The 21,074-nt window shown below is 37.9% G+C and overlaps 1 protein-coding gene across 1 annotated transcript; it reads left to right on the top strand.

Moving 5' to 3' along the window:
- The first annotated feature begins 471 nt into the window (after nt 1-471).
- On the top strand, nt 472-14,253 carry IDO1 (indoleamine 2,3-dioxygenase 1). The gene is made up of 10 exons (XM_054565765.1): nt 472-630; nt 4,177-4,272; nt 4,386-4,505; nt 7,461-7,579; nt 8,558-8,572; nt 10,411-10,510; nt 11,058-11,175; nt 12,237-12,288; nt 12,745-12,893; nt 13,898-14,253. Exons 1-10 carry the CDS (start codon nt 535-537, stop codon nt 14,251-14,253), a joined length of 1,221 nt encoding a protein of 406 aa, XP_054421740.1. The 5' UTR covers nt 472-534.
- Nucleotides 14,254-21,074: the final 6,821 nt, after the last annotated feature.

Genomic DNA, 21,074 nt, shown 5'->3' with positions numbered 1-21,074 from the left:
TGTGTTACAATTTTTTTCTACTTCAGAGTCATTGACTAAGACTTCAATGTATCATGGATTATATTTCATGGCTGTTGAAACAAGACACTAAGATGTTCAAAGAACCCCACTGGGTTAAAAGAAAGCTAATGACAGTAATAACTGAATAACAGTTAAGGGCTTTAACTTTCATCAAATTCATCATTTTAATTCAAAGTTTTAAAAGTTCCCCCGACATAAAAATGTTTTCTGATCACCTGTTTTCATGGCTCTTGTTAGTCCAACTAGGTCCTTTCTGACCTGCCCTGTGAGTAAATAAATGATGTTCCAAGTAATAAATACTTGATATGGAATGCAAACTTTTAGTTTCTTTATATGATGGATAGTGGTTTTATTGTGAGTCAAATTATAAATAAAGAAATTGAAAAATGAAACTGTTCCTTTGAAAGTGGAACTAACTTTTTATTGCTTACGTGATAAGTTGTGGTCATTGGCTGTGGGCTACTCAGGATAAATAAATGCCAGAGAGGAGAGCTAGAGGAGTGGGCTGCAAGAATGGCACAGAGAGCATCTTCTCTGGAAAGTTTCTCAGAGATCAGCCAAGAATACCATATAGATAAAGATGTGGGCTTTGCTCTTCCAAATCCAGAGGTAAGAGAGGGTACTGAATTATGGCAAAAATGTTTTCTTAGTATTATTTACATGGACAAGTTAATTTCTATTGGGAAAAAAATGTGGTTTAGTGATTTCTACTGAACAAAGGGGTAAGCATGCCAAAATTGAAGGCAGGGTTTTTATAAAGGGATCTCAATTAATGATGTTAAAATTTGCTACCTAGAAATTTAGTCTTAGATGCACTACTTCTTTTCACAGATACAGAGAGTGATGAGATAAGAAAACAATAGAAGTATTCTGGTTTAATATAACTGTATTTTCTGAGAGCATTTTTGAAGAAGAAAAAAAAGAAAACAGTAATAACTGATCTGTGAGTCAAAGGAATTCCCTGTCTTGACTGGTATACCCTAAACTATACAAAGTATATGTTTGTGCTTTGATTAAGTTTTTGAGATGGCACATCTAGCAAGTGTGTTGTAGTAATATTGCTTGTTGTTATTAAGCATCAGATTCAAGGGAGTCAAAGCTACATTTTTTATTCTTTTTACAAGTTTTGTCTACAAAGTTAAATGCAGGTACTGTTTGCCTTAACAACTACATTTCCCTACTTTATCCTGTAAATAATGCCATTAAAATTTAGTATCACCAATATTTTAATTATCAAACATTTAGATAACATTTTTAAGCAAATTACAAATACTTTTCCATCTTCACAGCTGCCCTTAAAAGTATGTATGTTACTAGCCTGGTTTTTCCGGTAAGAAATGTAAGCTGGGAAGAGTTGAAGGGGCTCTCCAAGTCACACAGCTAGCAGTAGCAGAGACAGGGTCCGAATCCTCATCAGCCCGGCCCCACAGTCCAGGATCTCAGAATGTCATACTATGCTGACATAGAAAGAGAGATCACTGGGCAGGCTCCCTCTCCCCAGCCCTCCTCTTGGGTTTAACAAGGGAGAAAGATTCTGGGAGACTATTTCTAGGAAAAGTGGGGACAATAATGTATAACAATCTATCTCTATTTATTTGTGACTCCAACAGAGTCCACACTGTAGAAAATACCTTTAAATGCAGCAAATATATATTTTTTTTAATTAATTTATTTACTTTTTAAATACATTTGTCTCTGAGCAAATATATTTTTTAGCCAGAGATGCCAATCTAACTGTACTTAGAAATAACATTTGGTGTTTCTCTCTCACATCGATGTCTCTCTGTCTCTCTCTTTCTCTCCCTTCCTTTCTCTCTAAATCAAGGAACATGCCATCAGGCGAACATGAAGGAAAGAAAGAAAAGGAAGGAAGGAAGGAAGGAACAGGGAGAAAGAAAGGGAGAGAGAAAGAGAGAAAGAGAAGGGAAAGAAAAAAAAATCCTGTGAATACCTTGTAATATTGGCAAATCTAAAGTGAAATCTTCCGATTCACGTTTTTCTTCAAATTATTAAGTTAATTTAAGGTTATGAAGTATAGGTTTTAATTTTACTGCTAAAAATACCTAGTTTGCTTTGTATTTGCTCCCTCTCCATACGAGCATGCACGATTACCAGGACTGGCTTGTTTGAAGGATGTACTTATCAACAACACAATTAAAAAAATTATACAAATTAAAATTTTTTTCAGAAACTACAAAATCCATATTTAGTTTTTTCCCCCCTCAAGAGTCAGTTATCTTAAAAAATAAAACAATCACTGTAACTATGGAGACCTCTAGAACAAATTCCAAAGATTAAAGCCAAACCCTCAAAAAAGGCCAACAGACAATAGCGCAGGGAAAGCCAGGGGAGGGAGCGCAGGGGGCTGGGTGGAAGCTGGCAAAAACACCAAGAAATAAACCGTATCTGTAGTAGTGTTGACAATAAAAAAAATGATAAAATAAAAAACCCCTTCCTGAGCTACTTGAAAAACAGTGCTGCTCTTTGAACTGTTTAAGGAGTTAGATTCAGTGTTGTGAAACACACACACAGATTAAGGCTTATGTTATGGTCTTCCCTGAAGATCTTTCCTGCAAATTATAAAGAAAAAATTCATTTCATCTCTTATAATCTATCAGCGTCCTAGTTCAAAGGAAAATAGTATGTCTTCTAATTCCATATAGACACAAAATACATTCTCTAATCTAGCAGAAGTTGAATGGTTCTCTTGCTGTTCTTTGTTAATTTAGATTGTACCATTTACACATCCTCTGAACCAGAATTATACTATTGATTGAATTTTACATTTGCTGAAATTTCTGTCAAATAGGGCACTAATCATGATACATAACAAAAAATGAATTTCTGTGACTTGAGGGGACAATAACAACAACAAATAATTTGGTGTGTACACAATGAAACACACAAGAAAAAAATATATATCAATACTAAAAACACCGGAGCACAGCATTTGTATGGTTAGGGAGAAGAATTCAGAGTAAACAAAAAAGATGACACTCTAGTAAATATACTGTGCAGATATTTTATTCTAAAAGTCTGGTCTAACAGATTAAGTAAGACTGACCAATTAACTGCAGCCCCTGAAAATGTCGGAATTTTATACCACATTTATCTTCTTATAACTTATTTATACCATTATGAGGCTCACTCATGTTGGTTTGACTAAATTGCTTGACTTGTACTCCATCCCCAAAGGTCAGCGTTGGTGGCACCGAGGCATGCCTGGAAGTAGTTTAATGAAGGACGGATAGAACCCGGGCATATAAGGAGTTGTTCAGAGACCTGAATTTTATTTTAGAATGTTTCCTAGGTCTTTTGCTTGTATTTTTTCCCCTTCAAGTAAGATTATAAATATGCCGAAATCTAGGGAGACACTTATTTGGATTTTCTTCAAATTTATTGAGCAAAAAATAAACCTATAATGCCACCAAAGCAAGCAATCCACATGTCTATATACAGAACTTCTTACATGTCCAGTGTTGTTCCCAGTCCTGTAAGGAAAAGAAAATTAACGGCATGATGAAATCCTTGGCATTGGGTAGTAAGATGTAAAAAGAGCATGGGTTGTTGAAAGTTGGAAACATGTTTGAATCACAGTAAACTATATATACAAAACAAGTTAGGCAACTGTCTGAGTCTTGCTTTCCATATTTATGACGTGGAGACAACAATCAACTTTTTGGGTCACTATAATAATTAAATGAGAGATTATTGAGTGAATTATCTCTTTACTCCTACTACTAACATGTAATGAATCTCATTTTCCTTCCATTCAGAAAGACAAACTCTAGTTGAAAAGAAAAATATAGCAGTTAACAAATACATTACTTAACAATAGGAAAAGGTATATAATATGTAGGCTTCATAATTAGAAATACGAGTGTGAACTGCAGTAGTTAGGAGAATTTTAGTGGAACTTTGGAAGTGACCTTTAAAAAAGAGGCAGATAAGAGTACTTGAGAGAAGAGGGGGAATGCAGAGAGTGTATAGAGCCTCGAGTGTGCAGGTGGCCATCCTGGCCGGTGTTGATAGAACTAGACAGGTAAGAGTGTGTTTGGGCTGCATTGCACAGACAAACTATCAGTGGGAGACAAAACTATTTTACAATAACTTCCACTGGTGGAAAAAAAAATATTTGTTGTTTTTTTTTTGAAGGATGAACTGCCTAGCCCTTATGATGCCTGGATTTCCATTGCTAAAAACCTTCCTGACCTGATTGAGCATGGTGAACTACGTGAAGAAGTAGAGAAGGTTTGAATAACTATTACATGGGTCTTCTATTATAACTTCGTAACAATTTTAATTTGGCTTTGAGGCTATACTGTCACTCATTGATTGGAGTCAACCTTTCCATTTATTCTCAGTTACCAATGTTCAGTATTGAGGACCTCTCAGGACACAAGTTGCAGCGTCTGGCACACCTGGTCCTGGGGTATATCACCATGGCATATGTGTGGAACCAAGGTGGAGAAGATGTCCGTAAGGTCTGGAGGTTTTCTAATATTTCTTATGCTGCATGATAGATTGCCATCCAGTTTACATTTAACATAAAAACATTCTAAAACTATTATTTGTAACTGCATTTTGTGAAGCTTGAAAAATAGGAAAGAAATAATTTACTGAACTTTACAATGTCAGCTGTGATCGTTACTGAATCCTCAGTCTTTTACTAATATAACACAGTTGTTACATTCTGTATAAGTACATATATATCCTGGTTTTTTCACTAAATTATATTGTAAGCATTTTTTTTTTTTTTTTAGTAACCATATAATCATCTTTCATCCTAGTCATCATTTGAAATCACTTTATAATTTTCATTGTGTTTTGGAATTTTATTCAATCTGATATTGAAAAACACTTTATTTGTTTTTAGTGTTTTACTATTATAAAATAGTACTACAATCAATATATTTGAATATAAAAACTACTTATGACTTTGGGGAGATATAAACATTATACAGCTATTCTTAGTTAATGCTAAAATGCTATCTTACATCTGTCAAGATAGAAGAATATATATTAGTTTTCCTCTATTCTCATCAACAGTAACTTTAGATTTAAAGTAATATCTTGTATTTTATCTGGCAACACTAATCACCTGAAACGTTTATAGACTGTAAAATGTTACCTTTAAATCACAAAGAGATAAGATAGATTCCAGAAGCACCTTCTTCCATTTAGTGAGTTTTCCATTTGTTGACAAAGGTAATTTGTAGCTCCTTTGTTTTTTCTTTCCACATCCTGTTTAAAGACAGACTAGCAAACATAATCCACCTATGTAATGAGTCATTTCCTGATAAGTAGAGAAGAGGAAAAAGTTGCTCTGGAATAGTCATGGAACTGCCGTATCCAGCTTTGTGATGACGGAAAAAGTTTAAGACCTGCTGTAGTCTTATAATATAGCTGAGCACACAGTCTCACTGGACTTGCTAGAATCTGAGTCTGGCTAAATGCACAGGCATTGTCTATAAAGAGAACACCCATAATGAAGCATTTGTAACACAGGGCAGTGTATTCTAGGCACAGAAGTATGAGAGTCCAGAGGAGTTAACTAGTAGTTGATAGGATTGTGAAATACTTCAAGAAAAAAGTGAAATTTGAGTTAGTTCTTGGAAGATTGATAGAGCTTATCCAAAAAGGAGGGGAGCAGAAAAAAAAAGAAATGGGAGACTAGCAAAAACAAATGTGGAGACCAAAATGCACATGGCAGAATTAAAAGATAATCAATTTACCAGACTGGAGATCAGAATTATAAAATAAAACATAAGACTGTGTTTTTAAATTTACCCAGTTTTTGTATAGCCATACCACTTTGAAAAAATTGTAGAAGCTGGCAGTAAAATATATATATATATGTGTATATGTGTATATATATATATATATATATAGATTTTAAAATTTAAGTGAAGAAATCATAGGAAAGAGAAAATAAATGGATAAAAATAAGCTACATCAATATAAGGCACATTTTGCTTGAGAATGGGCAAGAAATTAGCAACTGAGTTTCTTAGCTGTTGCATGAGCGTCTTTAGTAGATTAAGGTGTGTTTGAACACTTCTTTTTCCTAAACCACTTGAAATTAATCATTTTCTCTAGTTCAGAGGGAGACACAGTTTATTTCCTTTTGGAACATATGGAAATCATTTGCCAAACAAAATGTTTTGATTCCCAGTGGCTCCAGGTCTGCAAAGGGAAGCACACATCCAAGGGGTACTTCAATAGTCAATAATTCTATTCTAACATTTTTGCTATTTGGTTTAAATCATCATCTCTGGGTGTGTTAAGCTAATCTGAAGTCACTTGGATTAGGGCCCCCATGATTTTTCACAGAACTGTGGAGTGGGCTACGTAGTCACACTATCTCTATCACTGAAGTCCCACCACCCACCACCCCAGATGGGTCACATATGCCTGTCCTTTGTGTGGATAGATATACATAATCCAATCATAGGATACCAATGATAAGCATGGCTGTAATTATTACATGGGATCATCTAAACTAAATATAGTTAGATGAAGTTAGGCAGATGAAAAATGAAATGTCAGCTTAATGAGTAATGGACCAGTAGGAGAATGTGGCTTGAGTATGTGGCAACTGTGGACATGCTGAGTGTACTTACTCATCAGGGTTGTCTGTGGAGGGATAGGAGCCTTTTACAGTGTAGCCCAAAACAGAACAGAACTCTATGAGGAACAAGCTCAGGAAAAGAAGAGTTGAGGAGAATCGAGGGCTGACCTGTAGTTTCATTCTCAAACTCAGTAAGTAAGCAGGCTTTGAGGAAGGATGAGTGAAAGAGATGAGATAGATCACGTGTCACTCCAATTTATATATTTTGCATGGAAATACAAAATGAGAGTAATTCCTTCTGCCAACAAGGTAAGCTCTCTAGGCCAAGCATTAATGTCACTCTATGGTGAGGTTTTCTAAAATATCATTCAGTAGAGAGGTTCTGTCAGTACTGTGCTCTAAAAGCAGCCATCGTTTTTATACTTGTAGTATGTATCATTTCCAAAAGCTTTAATTACAAATGACTTTGAGCTTCTTTGAGGCAATTAATTTTCTCTCCTTTTTGTGGGTGGATCAAGAGTACCTTGCATAGAGGAGTTATCAGACCAGTACTCTTGGGATGGATAAATGAATGAATGCAACGAACTCCCAGGGTCACTAGATAATCAAGGATATAGCCCGTGTTCTCTTTGCCCTCAACATCTGTTCTTTCCCTATGCTTGTGTTATGTACACATCAATACAAATCCAAAACCCAAACATGTAACAATTACTGGGACTAAGTTATGAAATGAGGAAGAGAAAATTACATTTGTTTGTTTTCAAATGCCTTTCTATATAGCAGCTAATGTTTTGGCACTCAGGAAGCAGAAAAAAAGGTAAGACACTTCAAAGTTTAAAGTTTATACTAAATGCTGTGCTTTACTTAGGTCCTGCCCAGCAATATTGCTGTTCCTTACTGTAAACTCTCTGAGAAGTTGGGGCTGCCTCCCATTTTGGTTTATGCAGATTGTGTCCTGGCAAACTGGAAGAAAAAGGACCCCAGTGGGTATGTAAGCAGTGATTATAACAAAAATGAAAGGAGTGCATGCTGTTTAAATCAAAAGGGAGTTAGTCATTCATTTAATTTTTGGCAACACAATTTTCTTCTTTGTTTTGGGGGTAAGGTTTCTTTGATGTATCTATAACCACAAATGTATTGTACACATATGAGAGAGAAGTGCATAATTAGCATACAATGACATGCGCAAATCCTAAGTGTTCAATTTGATGAGTCTGACAGAGAATATTTCTATCACCTCTGGAAGTTTCTTTGCGGCTTTCCTTTCTATTGCTTTCTCTAACCCCAGGTTTTTCTCATTTGCCATCAAAACTTAGTTTTTTTCTGTTATTGCATTTCATAGTGATGAGATCATAGAATAGGTACTGTTTTGTGTTGAGATTCTCTTGATTAACATGCTTTTGAGGTTTTACAAATTTTTAACTACCCAGTTGACTTCAGGGGTTAACATCTTCATCAGTAGAGATGGCAATATCTGGGGTTTTGGAGCAGCATGCTCAGAATTTAGACCATTTGGGACCATTTAGTTATGGGATCTGCTACAATAAAGGGGTAAGAGAATCATGGTGCCTCATGGGTCTGGATGTGTATCTGCAGAAGAATATTCTAGACGTGGAAATGGCCCAAAATGAAAGGATTTAATCTAGGAAAGTTTTTTCTTAGATACAACATGTTTGACCATGCATGTGTATTCCTTGCATATTTAATTTTTATTTCCTTTATAACGTCCTAAGTTAAGTGCTTGCCATGACTACTTGAAAAATATAAAAAAATATATATTTTGATCTGACTACATCTTATCTTTAACAGTAGTATTAAGTCCAATAACAATAGTTTATAAGAGGCATTAAATTTAATAATAGTAATATTAAATCTAATAACAATAACTTGAAACCATTTGATTCTTTCAATTGATTTTCTTTCTCTCTTCCAAATGGTCCACTGCTTCATGGCTGCTTTCATAAGACCCATGACCTATGAGTAAGTATTTGATTCTTATTTTAACCTAAGGATTATTTGTTATTCAAAGTAAATATAAGCTTCTCAATATCCATCAAATGCATTTTTTAAAAGGCCAATTGAGTTCAGGCAAAAAATGTAATTCAAATAATTGTTAAAAGAGCAAACAAATCCCCACCCTTAATTATGTCTGTGACTCTGGTATAACTGTCTGTTTGATATTATAGCTTTGTATGTATATATATGTATATATGTAATATTTGCCTATATATAAATGTAATTAATAGATATGAAAACAGAAAGCACATACCTCTCTGTATCTACGACTTAATGACCTCAGTGGCCAGAAATACAAACCTGTTCTTTTTGACTCAATCCTTGCTATTTTGGTCTATGTACTAAACAGAGGTTAAGAGGTAGGGAAATAAAGTAAATGTCATAGGTATCAGCCTCCCCTGATGAAGCTGGACTAATGGGGAAGAAAGGAAGCATATGGAAATTCTGTAAATTGCTATATGATGACAGAAGGGGTGGAAAGACAAAGTACTGGGAGTTCCCAGTGCTGGAATTTCCAATGAAAGCGATGAAGGAGGAATCCCTTGTAACAAGTTATTTAAGCAGAGCTCTCAAGAATAAGCAGAAATTAGCTAGAGGGAAAAAAGAAAATGAGTGTTCAGAGCAGAGGATAAAGCAAGTGACAAAAATATTGGTGCCTTATCAGAACTAAAGGAAGGCTAGTGTTGCTGATCAATGAATCACAAAAGTAACAGTCTGGGAAAGGAATGAAGAAGTAAACTTTTAAAAAAGAAGACTATGCAGGAATTTTGGCTATGATAAGGGCTTTCAACAGTATCTTAAACTAAATAGGAAGCTATGGGATGTTTTTAAGTGAGAGGATGTCATCAGTCTCATTTCACAGATGGAAACACTGAGGCAGAAATGGAAAGAATATCATGCTCAAATTAACACAGCAAACAAACTACAGAAATGGTCTGGCTTCAGGGACCGTGAAATTAACCACCATGAAACTCACAGATATATAGATACTGAGACCTGTCCACAACAGTGCAAAACCTCAATAAGAAAGAAAATAGAGTCTAATCAATTATTTGAATTTGCCAATGAACAATCATATTTTTAATTTGCTATTCAATTGCTTTCTGTAGGAGATAAACCACTGAGAAACTGAATTAGTTACACATATAAAAATATGGATATGAATACAGCGACTTAAGCTAAAAGACTACTTCGTAAAATTAGACCTCACATATCTCTGTAAACGCTGTGTGTATATGTACAAATATATGTATGTGTGTATGTACCGATATGTGAAAAATTAATGCAGTAAGAGAAATGGTCTTGGAATTTCTAGTTCTTAGTTCTAGAATGGCATTTCAAGTCTCAGCTTAATCTTATTATTTTTTTAAAGATTTTATTTATTTATTTTTAGAGAAAGGGAATGGGAAGAAGTAAGAGAGGGACAGAAATATTGACGTGCAAGAGAAACATCTATTGGTTGCCTGTTGCATGCCCCCAGCTGGGGGCCTGGCCTGCAACCCTGGCATGTGCCCTGACTGGCCAGTGACTTTTCAGGTTGCCGGACAATGACCAACCCATTAAACCACACCAGTCAGAGCCCAGCTTAATTTTCTATTAATGATATAATCTTAGACAATGGGTTTAAAATTAATATTTCCATATAATGGAGACTGTAAAAGCTGTAATACTTATCTCACGAGATTATTTTGAAAATAAAATAAGACTTAAAATGCTTACAAATGCATAAAAACTATAAAGTAGTCAACAACTATACCAATATTCTTATTGTATTCTTGACTTTCTTGATTGATTTTTCCCAGGAACATGGACATCCTGTTTTCGTTTCCTGGTGGGGACTGCAGTAAAGGATTCTTCCTAGTTTCTCTCTTGGTGGAATTAGAAGCTGCTTCTGCAATAAAAGTATGTCCATCTGCCCTACAAAATATGTATCTTAATTCGTATAAGCAGAGCAATCACTTAGTAACTGAATTATGTAATGCATAAAGTAACTTTATCCTGACTAAATAAATATAGCATTTGGTCATTTAATTGAAGAAGGTAAAGGATCATCTGGAAGAAATAAATACTTAATTTATTTTTATATCTTTCTTAAAATATAAAATGTAGGAGCCATTTATTTGGAATCACATTTGAAACCTCAATAAGAGGAATATTTTAATGCAATTTGGCTTTGGAACATAGTAACATAAATCTAATGGCATTGACTATTAAGAGTAGAAATAGAAATATATAAAACTCTTTAAACTTATCTCTAAATGATAAATAAAAGACAAATCCAAGCTTAAGAGTGTATAAGAAAACTAGTTAAATAATTGGAGAAACTCAGCTCAGAAAAAAAAAAAGAGAAAATAGCAGATTTAATTTAAGGATTAAGATTTAGGAGGATTTTATTCTATGCCACTGTTTAAGAAATCTTAAGTGTTTTTCTTTTTAATTTTTTTTATAGGAAATTCCCACTATACTCAAAGCAGTACGACATCAGGACAAAGATACTTTGGAGAAGACACTGCTTAACATATCTGATTGTCTGGACAAAGCCCATGAAGTGTTTAAACAAATTCATAGCAAGTATTCCATACCATATGATATTCAAGGCCTCAAACGTTTTTTTATTTTCTAAGATATAGAGTTGTTGACAAAATGGAATCAAAAACACTCTCACTTAGTGATTCTATTTTCACTCTATTTTATCTCACTATACCAGTACTTTCCAAGTGGTAGCTTTTATTATGTTCATTTTATAGAGAAGAGAATCTAAATTCAGAGAAGTAAGATAAATGACCTAAGACTACATAGGTAGTAAATAGTGAAGGCAGAATTCCAAGCTGAATATATTTAACTTGCAGAAAACCTCCTTTCCTCTCACTAAGAACCTTGGAGAAACTTGCCAAAGATGCAGGCTGTTTTAAGTTCTGAAAGATTTAGCTTCTGCTTGATAGGAGCTCTATACAAACTCTGCTATTTCACAAGTTAACAAAGAAACAACAAAGAAAACCATTAAACTCAAAAGTATTGCAAAATTAACAGCTACTAAACAATAATAACCAAAAAAGTACATAAGGAAGGTTTGCAAAAGGAAATTTGCCCTTCTGGATGGCCTTAACAAATATGTGACTATATCACTGGTATTTGAGTTACTGCTGAGTGGTGCTTGGTGAGAAGACTGACCTTCAATTCAAAGACATTAGCAAGCTTTGGGGGTGCAGGGGATCCTAGGGATGTGGTCCATAAGACTGCTGGAATTCTTGTTTGATTGTTTGTTTGTTTGTTTTGAGATTTGTTTTTTCCTTTATGGAAGTAAATGATCTGCTATGTCAGAAAGTACATGAAGTACCATTAAAGAAATGTTGACAGTTTAATTGATCTGAGGATGAGCGGTCGGTGGGTTCAGGCTCTCGGACACAGGCTACGTGTTCGCCCCATGCTAGCACCTGTTCAGGAGACAGGAGATGAGCAGGGCTCCCCTGGGAGAGGACAAGTGAATATGAGCTTGTCCTCAGGGGCTTTCTCTGTGCAGGCTGACTGATTGTATTTCCTGCAGCCTCTGCTGAAATTCGCTGTCAGTTGTGTGCAATAGCTTGATTTCCCTTCATACCCTAACTAAACACGTCCAATCTTTTCACAGAACATGTGGACCCAGACCAGTTTTTCAATGTTCTTCGCATATACTTGTCTGGGTATGTAACCTTATGTTTGAATTTTTCTCCTACAAAACTAACATAAAGAATCTACCAAGTTCCCACTAATGGTCCCTACTAGCCATTGTGTTTAGAAAATACTTTTCTTTAAATATGCTAAAATACGTGTTGTAGAAAAAGAATAGGCTATCATCCCTATTATTACTTGATCACCCCCCAGTGGCATATGGACAGAAAAGCTAGTTATTTTAAAGAGAGAAGGATGATCTTTGCTAACGCAAAGGCAGGCTCTAATCATTGAGTACTTAGACCAAGTTTGCTCAAAACCCTGTTACGTGTTATTTTTACGCATGCACGTCCGTGGAAAGGGGAATGTGGGAGGAGAATAGTGGTATCTATCTCATGTCATCTGCCATTCCTCCTTTATTGCAAGATTTTATATCTGAAAATTTGGCAATTAGTCCAAATAATGATTTTCTTTCCTTCCTGGTGCAGCTGGAAAGGCAACTCCAAGCTGCCAGAGGGTCTGTTGTATGAAGGAGTCTCGGACATCCCAAAAAAGTTTGCTGGGGGTAGTGCAGGCCAAAGCAGCATCTTTCAGTGCTTCGATGTTCTGCTGGGCATTGAGCAGAATGCTGGTGAAGGTAAGTAGACAACGACAATAATCATCTCTTCTGTTAATGCAATAGTTTTTTAAAATCTAAAAAGTACCTTCTTCTCCACGTCTTATCTGAGCTTATCTGATGTTTTCAGGAGAATTAGTACAGAAAAGATTGTATTGCCATCATCCCGTTTCTCAAATGAAGAAGCAGGTAGTGAAAGAGGATAAGTGACTGGTTCCCTGTCAACCAGCTAGAAAGCACTGAAGGCAAAGCCCAAACCCAGGTTCATCGTCCTCTCAATCTTGGCATTTAAACATGCACTGATAAGGCCTGATTGATGGTGGTGAAACCTGTATCACATGTTCCAAAAATATACGATCAGAGCCAGAAAGAAAAGGTCACCTGCAAATGAGATAGGACTGTGAGTGGAAGCTGGGGGGGTGGAAACTTCAAGGACAAGAGGATTGACACAGCTCTTGTTCTGCCTTCGCGCTGCCATGGCAACCCAGGGGCCATGCCTGGACTAAAGTGTGAAGATGAGCCACATTCATTATGCTCCTTCTAAGGGCTTGAAGGAAGAACTTCGTTCTACTTTTCTCTTTTTCCTTAAACTTCTCTTTGATAGAGCTGAGGAAAAATATGCTTTCTTCCTACTCCATTCGCTTTTTGAAAAATGATCCTTTCAACTCTCTTGGACCTGGTGCCACAATCTGTCAAGTACAAATGATATGTACCCTGTCTCTGTCACCGACTTCTCTGAATGATCAAATATAGTAGGAAAGTGAGAAAGGAAACAAACAAAAATCTTCATTATGAAAGACTGAGTTTAGCTCATCTGATTTTCAAAATTGAGTAATTATTTTACAATAATTGCCATTACTAGTAAGAAGAGTAACAGCTTTCTAATAGGATGGTTCCAAACTCGTTGTCCTGTGCTATACTGTTGGCCTGTGATCGTCCAGCCACTCCGCCCTCTCTCTGCCCTTCCACTCTGGATTACGGAAACTTCTGTCTCTCTACTAACTCCTCTCCCTCTTGTTCTTCAGCATCCGCTGCGGCATTCCTCCAGGAAATGCGCACGTACATGCCACCAGCTCACCAGAAATTTCTTCAGTCCTTAGAGTCGGGCCCCTCAGTGCGCAAGTTTGTCCTTTCAGAAAATGATGATAGCCTTACAAAAGCTTATAATGAGTGTGTGAAAGCTATGTGCTCTCTGAGAGACTACCATTTGCAAATAGTAACTAAGTACATTCTGATTCCTGCAAGCAAGCAGTCCAAAACCCCCCAAACTTCTAAAGACCCATCAGAAATGGAAAGTAAAGGAACTGGAGGTACTGATGTCATTAAATTTCTAAAGAATGTAAGAAGTACAACTATGCAGGCCCTTGTGAAGAAATCTTAATGTAACCCAAGCAAAGGTACATTTTGTCAGGACCACATAGAGAAAGTATATAGAGAAAGTCAAGGAACATAGAGCAAGGACTCATGGACAAAACCAAAGGGGAAGAGTTGAGGGAGGGAGGGAGAGAGGGCGGGAGGGGGCAAGGGAAAGTGGTGGGGGGGTAGGGATGTATATAGAGAAAGTCAAGGAACATAGAGCAAGGACTCATGGACAAAACCAAAGGGGAAGAGTTGAGGGAGGGAGGGAGAGAGGGCGGGAGGGGGCAAGGGAAAGTGGTGGGGGGGTAGGGATGTATATAGAGAAAGTCAAGGAACATAGAGCAAGGACTCATGGACAAAACCAAAGGGGAAGAGTTGAGGGAGGGAGGGAGAGAGGGCGGGAGGGGGCAAGGGAAAGTGGTGGGGGGTAGGCAGAGACAAATTTATTTGAAAAAATAAATAAATAAATTTTAAAAAAATTTAAAAAAAGATTTAAAGGAAAAAATAAAAAAAAGAAAGTTAGGAAGTAACAACTTCCTAACAGTGCATGACCAAAGATTTTAAAATGTTATTTCTGATGTCTGTGAATTCCTTGCCTGAAAAAATGTAAAAAAGCAATTATATTAAAAGTGTGGTTATCTGCATATTGTAATCAGAATGTAATAATGAAAATTGAATTATATAATCAGATACCTAAACGTTGCTTTATTCGTGACTGTAATCAAATGCTCTCCCAGCGGGAGCCACCCCACATTGCTACACTGCAAACAGGGCTGACAGGTCCTGTACTTTCCCTTTAGTGATGTCCCACTTTTCCTAATCACCTGCTGATTGGTCTAAATTCTCATTACAATATAAGCTTCATGATACCGGGGACACTACTGTTTCCCAGACCCATGCATGCCCAGTTGTTAATACATATGTAATAAATATGTTAGATGGATATGTAAAAGATTGAATGAGTTTATGAATAAATCAATATGTGCTACCATGAAGTCACATTGGAAATAGAATTTTTCCTGGGGGGTCAGAGTTATCAGGCATTCCCACTCTGGCATGAGCTGTCTATTAATGGAATTGAAGGGAGTTAGGGCCGGAGAGGGACTCAAACACCACATGAGCCACACTCATTGCAAAGATGACAGAGCTGAGGCTCAGCAGAGTGAGGCTGCTTACTCGGGGTCACACAATCAGTTTAAAATGGGAGGAGACCTTAACTTTGTTGACAACTTCCATCTTTTTCACTTGACTTGGAGTAAAGTGGGTTAGAAAGGAAGGGAACTTGGGGAGAAAATGAGATGACCTAATAGGATCTCATGAGATAGTAAATAGTTAGCCAGAAATTGGGTATTCTGTTAAAGGTGAGAAGAGAAAAAAAGGCGCGATGGTTGTGTGGGTACAGGATGGGGGAGCACTTTCGATTTATAAAAAGCCCAGCTCTGAGGGGATAGGTTGAATATGCCCAAGTACATTTGAAGAAGGAAATGTAGTCACATATTTCTAAAGTCAAACATCCAAAAACATTTTAACATCATTTCGCAAACACACCCTGACCCAAGGAAATCAAGTGGAACCTTTCTGCTCACAGAAAAATTTCACATGTTAATGGTGTATGGTACACATTCCCTTCTTTATTCTCCAGCCAATATTTCTTCAATAAGCGTATATAAGTCTATAATAAAAAATGTGCATGCATGAATACGTGCATACCCAATACATATGTGTATTCATGTGAGTGTAATTTTTAAGTGGTCACTGGGAAAACCCCATGTCTTAGACTTTGATGCTGTCCAAAAGCACTAGCCTGAAAGTCAGGAGACCAAGAACTGGGGTTATTTTGGACATCTCATAGGTTTGTGACCTTGGGCCAACACTTTGTATTTCTGTCAAATGAGTGAAAATACTTGCCCTGTCTCATTCACATGGTAGCTGTGAGGACAGAAGAAAATAGAGTGCCAAAGTACTGGAAAATATAAAATAGCACTAGCATATATGTAAGTAAATTGGAAGGATCTTTTATTGGCTCCAAGTCAAGAGTTTTTCTGTCCTTTCTGCTACACTGGTCACTCTGGCTTCACAGCTATACATCACAGGGCTACATATCAGGAGTTCCTCCTTCAGAGTTGGATTTACCTAGTTAGCATTGAATCACCTTGACACGCAGCGCTTCTTTGGTCTCCTCTGCAAGGCCCTGCATTGCATCTTCTCCTTCAGAACAATACATCCCTCTGACATGGGGCAGGGAGGTGGGTAGAGGGAGGGGAAAGCCAGAGGCATTGTCACTGACACTGCACTGCTGTTATGTAGGTGACGGACAGACTGAAATCTATAGCTTCACATTCTCTGCAGGGAGTGTACACATTTGTTCCTCAGAGTTGAGCCTCTTCTGTCTGTCCAAGTAATAGAGGCCAAGATTCCAGAGACACTCATAGGTCCAGGGAATAAACTGAGGGTGTCCAGATGGTTGGGGGGCTGGGTGGAAAAGGTGAAGGGATTAAGAAGTACAAATTGTCAGTTACAAAATAGTCACAGGGATGTAAGGTACAGCATAGGGAATATAGTCACTAATATTGTAATAATAATGTATGATGTCAGGTGGGTACTAGACTTATCGGAACATTTTGTAAGTTATATAAACGTCAAACCGCTATGCTGTACACCTGAAACTAATACGTTGAATGTTAATTGTAGTTGAAAATTTTAAAAAAACAAAATCACTGTGAATTAAAAAAAGAGATTCCTGATTTTTCTTGTCTCTGGAATCAGAGAGGTAGAACAAAATCCTAGATAAGCTTCTAAGGAAGTTCTGCTATTTCTTCTACCCTTGCCATGCGGTCTCAGCTCATCAAAGCCAGTGGTCTGCTGGGAAGGGTTGCCAGAGGGTAAAGATAATATCCTCCTGAAAGAAAAGGTTTTAGCTAGATGTAATGACTTCCTAGTAACACGGATCTTATTTAATAGAGTTAATGATAATTCCTTTCCTGTCTTTGTCCTAGTAAAATCAGGAGTTTGTAATGGTATATTCTTCCACATGTTGTTTTCCTTAAATGAGGAGAATTTGGCTTAAAATATGTATCATTTGCATATGACGAATTCAGAAAATTAAGTATCCTTCATCTCCTTTTTTCTATAATTAACTTTATACAATAAATAATTGAAGTTCCTTATGCATAAGTTCTGTCTTTTTTCTCACTCTAATATATTAAATGTAATATTCAATTCATACCACTCTAAACTTATTTTACCCTTATCTAAGAGCTAGTGTCAAGAATTATTGTTGGTCACCCATGGGTTAAAGACAGAAATTTGCTCATTTTCACACAATTGTTTTAGGTGACAATAAACAATTGAAAAGTTAGTTCCAAAATACTTAAAATTTGGCATATAAGCATGCACCTGAGTTTCTCTAAGTTGCTTGCCTCTGGGACACAATGGCAGGACATTCACTCCAACGCTCCTTGCAATACAGCCAACTCCTATTTACAGCTCTCTCTTCTGATTACTGCTCCAGCTGGTCTTTGTACATTAACTCATTTAATCTTGAAAGCAACTCCATGAAATAAGTAACATTATCCTCACCATTTTACAGATAAGGAAACTGAGATACCAAGGAGCCAAGGAATATATTTAAAAAATGCAAGTAAAAGGCAAAGCTAGGTATAAACTCAGGTACTCTGGATCAAGATTGAGCTCTTACCCACCATAGGAGGAAATTTACCCAGCTTCTGAGGGAATAGTTCTTTTGCCTTTGGTATTTAGCTAGAAGAGGAGAGCACAAGGGAACTAAACATTGAACTTAATAAACTGGGGAGCATCAGCCTGCTTGCTTAGCCAGGAAGCTACAGCTTCACACCCCAGGGGATCACAGCATTGCTCCACCCAGAAGAGTAACATTCCTCCCTTCCCCCCCACTCTAGTACCTAATTGTTGGGGGCCCTGGGGGAGGTGCTGAACCATAGAGGCCTGTCAGTCTAACTAGGAGGTGTTAACCCATCCAAGGCCCACAAAAATGTGAGAAGTTGATTGGTTCTTTTGAAAAGGCACCTGGTCTGTCAAAAGCCCAAGCTAATATAACCCCAGGAGGACAAAGAAGCTCTCTCCCTGTCTCTCTCTCCCCCACCTGTTAACGTGTCCACCCAGCGTACTCGCACATTCTCTCTCCAAAGTCATGTCACCTTTGCAGCCACATGGCCGGCAGCCACGCAGACTCTGCCACTGGAGCAGTTAGGAAGAAGCTAAGCTACCTGGATGGACACTGAGACTGCTTAGCAGCCCCCTGCAGGCTCCAACAGACAAAGCTTTATTATGAAGCAGAAACTCTGGACACTGGCTTTCGGGTTGGCCCTACTGAGAACAAGATTGAAACTTCCCCCTGGCGGGACAGAGGGTGATGGGACATTGGAAACCCAAGTGGCAGCTTCTATTTCCACAGCATTAGTCCATGCCACACCGCAATCTCTCACGCGTGGGTCCTTGGAATGCTTTCCTTGGGATCCGGTGGAAGAGCGGAACTCTCACTGACAACACTTATACAGAAGAGGAAGTTAAAGTCATTAACACCATAGAAGCTCCACTCACTTTCGCATCTGGGACCTCTTGGAGACACCTGGGAGTTAAAATTAATAAAACACATTCACGAATCAGTTTATAGTCTGACAAAACATTATATGATATTTCCATTGGTTATATCGTATAAGGATAGGATATTACCTTTCTGATCATTAGACTAATAATACAGGCACAGAGTAGGAGATTTAGTCTAATTAGAAGGGTTGAGGAAAGTTTCTTACGGGAGAATTTCATGGTGACCTCCAGAGTTTAATTAATTGTTACAATTTAACAGAAAAAAAATCCCACCTGAATTTCCAGTATTAAATAACCAAGCAAAAATATAACTTTGCTGGTCAATCCAGCCTTATACAATTCAGGAATTAAATATAAACAATTTGAATTCTGCAAGTGAACATCGGAATTATTCAATATATGGAATATCATCATATAGCAACTTTTCAATCTATAAATTAATAAGATAGTTAATAATTATTTAATTTCTCTAGGTACCTCCTACTATTCTAAAAGTATCATATATAGCAGTTGACTTAATATTTTCAATCGGCCTATGAGAAAGAGCTGGGTAATTTTAAGGAAATTGAGACCTGATGGAGTCCAGTAGCTTTCAAAAGCTGCACAGTGATTATATGGCAAAAAAAGAAAAACAGTTAAACCCAAATAATCTGACTGAAATATGTCAATCTGTTACCAGGAAGGGGCCCTGGCCCTTCTCAGGTCTGCCTAGGGCAAGCCCGTTGCGTGGGTTCTTGATTCATGCAGCAAAGATTTCACAACTTGGTCCAAGTGACTATGAGGGTACATTTATTAAAGCTGGGGACAGTAAAATGAGCAAAGGCTTAACACAGAAGCAGCAACAGGAGAGCTGAAGTGCTACTGCCTTGGCTCTGAAGATGTTACAGTGATAGAGAGAGATCCGACCAGATCACTGGGGAGGAGAAAGGAGGGATTGTAGAAGGTGGTTGTCCAAGGCAATGGAAAACAGTCTAGGATAGGATTGGCTGAGAAGCTGAATGAGAAGCTGGAAGCACATGGAATTATGGACCAGAAGGTTTAAAATAAAAGGAGGGCAGAGACTGGCTCTCAGGCGCTCTTCCTCAGGGATGCCTGGATGACCACGCTGCAGTTGCCTGTGTTTCCGAAAGGACGGTGTTTTGGACGGGAGAAGAACCTCCGGGCGCAGCCTGGCATTGGGCTGCGCTGGCCTGGCCGAGGGAGGCAGGAGTGTCCTACTGTGAGTGTTCTGGGGAGGGGAGCTCCCGGACAGCCGCCTGACATTCTTCCCAAATCAGTGCATCTTACCTTGTTTTAGTTTGTAAACTAATCCTATAGAAATAATTACAAACTAACAAGCGGAATGATAGGGGAACTCAGGAGTTAAAGATTTGAGTCTTAATGGAAAGGCTTAAGTGATAAAGGTTTGAAGAGTTGAGCCTTGATTGATAGGCTTAAGTGGCTAGTGGAAAGCTTTTATTCCCAAATTGCCTGACATTTGAGTAGACTCACTTCCTTTCTCACTGAACTTTTGCCTCCAGAATTTTGCCTGGTGAGTGGCAGTGGGCAGCAGGGCTCTCTTTGCTGTTTGGTGACAATAGGACACAAATGGCCTCTCAGGTAGGGGCTTCCACTGATTCGGTTCGTGCCAGGCAGGGGTCATCGTTCAGTGCAGCAGGTCCCGAAGTCAGTTGTGGTGTCACTTGTCTTCTTTTGCCACTTTTCTGGGCCTGGAGCTGAAACACCACTGAGGCCTCGATGTTCTCTCCAGCGAGGGAAGGCTAGCGGTGGAGAGGTTACCGTGGGCGGGGCCCTCGTTTTCCCAGCTTTGCCAGGCACTCAGGGCCTCCTGCCCTGGTGACTGTCAGCACCAGGCTGTACAGGGCTGGGTCAGTTTTTTGTTTTTGTTTTTCCCAGCCATCTGTCTTAGTTTTCCTATCCCACTTGCCAAAGAATTTTCTCAGGTTTTTATTAACTTGCCTCAAACCATTACAGTACAACCTCCATTGAAGGAAATATTTTCCTTACAAGTGAACTCTGCTCCTTTTGAATTTAACAATCAAAATATTGAATATTTGATTGAATGGGCTCTCTCCAAAATTCCCAATGCCTGCGTGACTTTTTATTAAGTCCTAGTAACAAGAGAGAAGAGGAGGTGGGGTTGTAAAAAGACCTGTGTTTGTTCCCATTATTGCTGTGTGGCACAGCCAGTCCAAGCTTTTCAAAATAGGAGCTCAGAGGCATAACCCTGACCTAGAAGGTGCCCTGAAGCCCTTTTGG

This window comes from Pteronotus mesoamericanus, unplaced genomic scaffold (genome assembly GCF_021234165.1).
Source record: "Pteronotus mesoamericanus isolate MK-2021 breed Mesoamerican mustached bat unplaced genomic scaffold, CSHL_Meso_final contig_169, whole genome shotgun sequence".
Lineage (NCBI taxonomy): Eukaryota > Metazoa > Chordata > Mammalia > Chiroptera > Mormoopidae > Pteronotus > Pteronotus mesoamericanus.
The sequence above is the reverse complement of the archived record's forward strand: the minus strand, read 5'-3'. Positions and strand labels throughout refer to the sequence as shown.

What these genes read in the sequence shown, in the direction of transcription:
- IDO1 (XM_054565765.1), top strand. Translation starts at nt 535, where the DNA reads ATGGCACAGAGAGCATCTTCTCTGGAAAGTTTCTCAGAGATCAGCCAA. An exon ending in GTGGAGAAGATGTCCGTAAG is followed by an intron (nt 4,506 to 7,460) that starts GTCTGGAGGTTT and finishes TGCTTTACTTAG; the next exon opens with GTCCTGCCCAGCAATATTGC. An exon ending in AAGCTGCTTCTGCAATAAAA is followed by an intron (nt 10,511 to 11,057) that starts GTATGTCCATCT and finishes TTTTTTTTATAG; the next exon opens with GAAATTCCCACTATACTCAA.